Below are 6,000 nucleotides of genomic sequence, written 5' to 3'. Positions count from 1 at the left end.
CCTGCTCTTCCCTTGCTCAAATGCATCCACTTTCTCTCTCTAAAACAAATAAATACATCCTAAAAACAAAACAAAAAAAACCACTCTCGTTCCTACAGCAACAACTTGCCTTTTATTTGTATTTACCTTTTACTTTCTTTTGAAAATATTATTCATTTACAGGTATATTTCCTCATTCTCTTTCCACCCCCTCTCCTAAATGTTGAAGAAAGCAATGAAACATGTAGAGCTCTTCAGAGATCTACTGCTTGTAGTCAATTGGGAAAAAAGTCTTATTGATAGGTAAACAACTCCCAAAGATGAAAGGAGACAAGAGCTTTATTTAAGTCCCCTAAATAAAAGTTCAAAGATAAGGAGAAATAAGTTAAATTCATGAGTAAACAATTCAAAACAAGTAGGCATATATTATGTGCTAATTAGCATACAATGTTTAAGCACAAGCAAGCAGATGGAGAAACATTTCCTAACGCAAGGAACATTCTCTCCCTTTGTCCTTAGAGTAGGTTTTATTGACAAAGACAGTGCATCACAAGTTTTTCAGCCAGAATATTCCCAAAGGAGAGGGGAGCATGCACTTCTGCCCAGTATTCTAGGATGTGTCCCAAACACCACTTGCTACAATTTTTTGAAGGACCAATGTTTTTATATGAATCGTTTATACAAATTCAGCATCCTCTTCTACAATATAGTACAAATTTGTTTTAGTACAAATTAGGTCTCTCAAAATATTTGAGAAAGACTGAAGAAAATCAGAAAGATTATTGTATCTACCCATTACTTTTCCTACAGGGCACCGGGACTATGAGAATCCCAGTTTAGAAGCATGGCCTAGGTGGTGGGCGGGTGGAATATTTGACATCATCTCTACTCAAAACTCAAGCTTCTAAAGTTAAATAAGATGAAGAATCACACAAGTAAAAGAAACCTGCTCACACCTGGCAAATGGATTTGTTTGTGCTTAATTACTTTCACTCTCGCCTCTGAAAGAGCGACACTAAGAGGCAATGAGCTCACTTAAGAGTGATTAGCAAGAACAAAAAATCGAAGACCAGTTGGCCTCATAAACCCTGAGGTCCAGAGGTTAATCAGCTACATGTCACGTTCAGCAAACTAGTAACAAGCCTGATTGACACACTTATCTTTCCAAGTTTCTCAAAATTCTACCATTTTCAAAAAGTCTTTCTATTTGCTCTTTTGGTAGCCAGCCATTGCTAGTCAAGTGCTCCTTATCTTCCAGCTAAAATGCTCTGAAATGTCAGCCTATTACTCCATGAGCCCAAGCAATCAACTTGAGTTCTTCCCTTTGCACGCTTCCTTGTACACATCTCATTAAACTTTCTTATCAAATCTATGGGAGCCATTGAGTGTGCAAATATTTTCCCAAGGGGAGTACTATAAACAGAAAATCATACTAAAATAAAAGAGTTTCTTGATGTGATGTTTGGAGAAACTGAAAGTGAATACATTTACACTAACAGCACCAGGAGCTCCCTCTATGTCACAGAATCCCTTCACTCTTTATATTCATGCTTAAAAGGAAAATCACACTTCAGGTCAGAAACACGACTCTGAAACGCACGCACTAAAAATGAGTCTGCACCTGTACTCTTGCCCCTGACGCTTGACACTGCAGTTTCCTGCTTGTATGTCCGGATCCTCTGCTAAATCGTGAGATTCTGGAGGGCAGGAGTCCTCGCTTTAGATTCATCATTGCATCTCCAGTCTCTGGCTCAACAAGCGTATGTTGAAATGTCCATTCTTTGACTATTAAGTGGACCAGTCTTGGTTTTTCGTGTCTACTTTAACTCCAAGATCTCCTTGTTTTGACTAGGCTCATCTGCTCTCTTCACCAAAAATAAGCAGAAGAGCTTCGAGTGGGGATAGGAGTTTGCAAAACTAGTGACAATAATCTCTGCTAAGTGGTAACGGTGTACGGAAGGGGGGTTGAGGAGGGAACCCCTGAGATTAAGAGGCCAATCACAAAGCCTATGATTTTGGCATCTGAACAGTAATATAAACTTATTACTGATAAGGGAGAGAATGAGATTGTAAGAAAAACTGGGTCCCATTTCAGATGAGATGATATATGAAAAGTTTTACAAAAATATATCAGGCACCAAGTAAAAACACTATACACATCAGTTATTACTGTTGTCAGTACCTTCTGAGCACATTCTTGTTTTTGAGAATTCCTTAACTTTACTTCCTGTTTATTTCCCCTCACCATGCTACCCTAGGATTAATGACAGAGTTTGTCAAGTGTTTTGAAATCCCTGAAGTGTTATAATCAACCCAAGTACCATTTTATTTATGCAAACTGTGTCTACCCGGTGAGTCCACTTAAATATCTAGGATTGGGAACCTCTGTCTCATAAGGTTTAATAAATGATTCCCTCTGGCTCTAAAAGCAAGTACTTTTTCAATGACAATGGGAGGGAAAGCAAAGGAATTGCTCTGTGACATCTGTTGTGCAATGCTCTTCGAATGGCACATCTCGATAAATGCATGAGAGTCCTTGGAGAGTTACTGCACACAGTGAAGAGAGAGTGGTAAAAATCCCAGTATCTCTGTAAAAGAAGGCAAGAGAGGTTAAAGATAGAAAAGCCCCAGAGTTTACATCAATAGAAATCAACAATGACATTTAATCCCTACTTTAGCATTTAGTCCCTACTTTATACACAGTGGTAGCTTTCTAGGGTCTCTGACAGTGAGACAACATTAAAAATGAAATTGAGATGGGAGCTGAGGCAGTGGTACCTAAGGAGAAAAGGGAGACAAGGGGATGTAACACTCTACAATTCAGAACCCAGGAAGTGAGATAAAATATACTCGTATGAACTATCTGCAGCAGTGGATATCAAAAGAGCAATTTGAAATTAATTGAGGGATCCCTGGGTGGTGCAGTGGTTTGGCGCCTGCCTTTGGCCCAGGGCGCGATCCTGGAGACCCGGGATCGAATCCCACATCAGGATCCCGGTGCATGGAGCCTGCTTCTCCCTCTGCCTGTGTCTCTGCCTCTCTCTCTCTCTCTCTCTCTTTCTCTCTCTCTCTGTGACTATCATAAATAAATAAAAATAAAAATAAATGAAATTAATCGAGATACTACTATATATCCTTTATGTGCCTTATGTGGCCCATACATTCAGATATTTATTCTATTAATGATGCTCAAGCAGGTTAAGTAACTTTTTCAGGGTAAGATAGTTCAAAAGTAGCAGAGTAAGATTGCATCTAAGCCATCAGCCTCTGAGTCTGATGAGCTTTGTACTCTGGGCCTCGTACTTCTCCACCCGTTGGAAACAGCCTGTGACTGCTAAAACCAAGAACAACAGGCTTGGTGGGAGGACTGATTTACAAAGGCAGCAAAGTCCATTTGCAGAGTGAGAACTTAGCTTTGTCAATGGCTTTCTGCATGACTCATTAAAGATTTTTAATATGGTTCCTGCCTACTTAAAGGCTACAAGATAACTACAAGTCAATGAAACATGGGCACATGAATGGTACAGTCAGGTAAGTGTCTGACTCTTGGTTTCAGCTCAGGTTATGATCTCAGGGTCATGAGATCAAGCCCCACATGGAGCTCTGTGCTCAGTGTGGTGTCTGCTTGAGAACCTCTCTCCCTCTCCCTCTGTCCTTCCTGCTCATTCTCTTGTCTCTGTCTCTTTAAAATAAACAAATATTTTAAAACAGTGAATGAAATAATCTACATGAAAGACTAATCTTCTGGTAAAATATTATAGAAGCAACTCAAATATTATTATTATTATTAAATTATCTAAATTATTGAGGAGAAAGTAAACCCGTCACCTTTATACAAATGTTCAACTTGCCCTTAAATGGAGAAATCCTCAAGACATTTCCAAATGTTACATACTTGATGCATCTATTAATTTTTACACCTGTTTTTTTTTTTTTTAAGATTTTATGTGTTTGAGAGAGAGAGAAAGAGTGCACACAGAGGGAGGGAGAGGAAGAAGCAGACTCCTTGCTGAGCAGGGAGCCTGACTTGGGGCTTGATTACAGGACCCTGAGATCATGACCTGAGCTGAAGTCAGACCCTTAACCAACTGAGCCACCCAGGAGCCCTGGCCTGATGACACAGTTAAAATGCATTTTATAACCATTTGCCTCATTGCATTTGAGTAGGTCTTGAAAGCATTCTCAAGACTAGTTTTTAAATAGAACTTTCTGTACTTCTATTGCAGTCTCGAACTATTTTACAGTGAAAAGCACAGAAAGTGAATGGATTCTTTACCTCCAGGTCGTCATCAGGGATAGCTCTTTTCCACTTTACATTCCACTTGATGTGTTCATAGGCATTGACTACAACTTCGATTGCTTTGGGACAAGAATGGCAAGCCTGTATCACCTGTAGAGGAAGCACACAGCTTTATTTGTTCAATGTACATCTATGATTCATTCATTCTCACGGAGACGTTGGGAACTTACGGTCCTGTTAGGCTACCTGGAGCCCTGAAATGCTTTTGCAAAGCCTCATGCCTTTGAGTTTTCAAACACCTGCCAGTCTTGAGATCGATGGGAGGATGAATAAAATCACACACTTCCTTCAACATTTAGAAGCTAGTTGAAAAGAAGTGCTAACAAAGAAGGTAGGAGTCCAATGAAAGGTACATCCTGTCCTTACAACCCTCCCCCCTCCCCACCAGCTTCTCTGTATCCACAGGAACACCTCTAGCTTCTTTCTGCCAATCTGATCCTATCCCCAGAAGCCCTTTGAGTGACCTGTTTTCATTTCAAAGGGATCCAGCTGGTTCTGCAATGTGCCCCACAACTAGTCCACAGGGAACCCACAGCAAAAGTACTCTTGATTTTGAATTTTCCCATCATGAGGTACATGTCAGTTCCATTCTTCCCTTGGGACTCTAGAAAACATGTATCAAGCTCTCTCTGGAGTCCTCTTCAAGATCCCTTGCTGGATGGGAGATGAGGAGAAAAGCCACTCATTGCTGCCATTGGGAGGGAGACATCCTTTTGCACTGAAACAACTTTCTCCAAAGAGAAGTTCTTCCTGACTTCCCAGTCCTTGTCAGCCTCAGTCTATTGTAGCTGAGCAAACGTCACACATTGGTTTTCCCCATCTCCTTTACAAGTCCATCATAAGTCATCCAGCATTGCATTTTTCAGTGTGGGCTGCTAAGAACCTATTGTCTTGAGGCCCCAGGCAAAACTGAGACAGAAAGATTATCATTTTGGGGTACTTGGGTGGCTCAGTGGTTGAGCTCAGGTCGTGATCTCAGAATCCCAGGATTGAGTCCTGCATCAAGCTCCCTGTGGGGAGCCTGCTTCTCCCTCTGCCTTATGTTTCTGTGTGTCTTTCATGAATAAATAAATAAAATCTTAAAAAAGATTATCATTTTAATGCACAGTTAAGCACTTGCACACACATGTGCACGTGTGTGTGTGTGTGTGTGTGTGTGTGTGTGTGGTCACCTAAATGAAGGACCCACATCAGGAAAGAGCTAATGTTAAGAGCATGTTAAGATGGAGCCAGCTGACAGTCCACCTGCCATGCCAGTCCAAAGAGCTTCAGACTGAACATTTAATAGGAGGCTATTACATTTTCTTAACAAGAAAGGGTTGTATTCAATCGATCCATTCCATTAGGAGGTCTTTATTGAGCACTGTGTTTAGCACTATGACAGTAATTCTGAGAAGTTTATGACCTGGTTTTTGTGTTCAAGGAGTTTACAACCTAGTTGAAGAGAAAAGACGTACATATCTCAAAGAGAGAGCAATGTAAGTCAGTAAATAATAAGAGGCTGGCTTAAAGATCATCAATATCTCCTGAGCATCATGAACAAAAACACAAAGGAGAAAACAAGGATATTAAGGGCAGAGAGTAGTGTGAGGCGGCTAAATGGGAGTAGGACAAATGGCTTCTCAGCTGGCATAACTGGCAGTCCAGAGAAGGAATGGTAACCGAGACTCTGAGAAAGAATAAGCAGGGCTTAATGACTAACCAAATATGAGGAGTAAAGG

The 6,000-nt window shown here is 40.6% G+C and overlaps 1 protein-coding gene across 1 annotated transcript in view; it reads right to left on the bottom strand.

The window, feature by feature from the left end:
* Positions 1–369: 369 nt before the first annotated feature.
* Positions 370–6,000, bottom strand: part of ASB4 (ankyrin repeat and SOCS box containing 4) — a 60,213-nt gene continuing 54,582 nt past the window's right edge. Inside the window, exons 4-5 of the mRNA XM_055307368.1 lie at positions 4,256–4,369; positions 370–2,567 (exon numbers count right to left, since the gene is read on the bottom strand). Coding sequence (XP_055163343.1) covers positions 2,379–2,567; positions 4,256–4,369 — 303 coding nt within the window. The 3' untranslated portion in view covers positions 370–2,378. The remainder of the gene's footprint in view (positions 2,568–4,255; positions 4,370–6,000) is intronic.

Source organism: Nyctereutes procyonoides, unplaced genomic scaffold (assembly GCF_905146905.1).
Source record: "Nyctereutes procyonoides isolate TBG_1078 unplaced genomic scaffold, NYPRO_anot_genome, whole genome shotgun sequence".
Taxonomy (NCBI): domain Eukaryota; kingdom Metazoa; phylum Chordata; class Mammalia; order Carnivora; family Canidae; genus Nyctereutes; species Nyctereutes procyonoides.
This window is presented reverse-complemented; position numbering and strand designations above follow the sequence as displayed.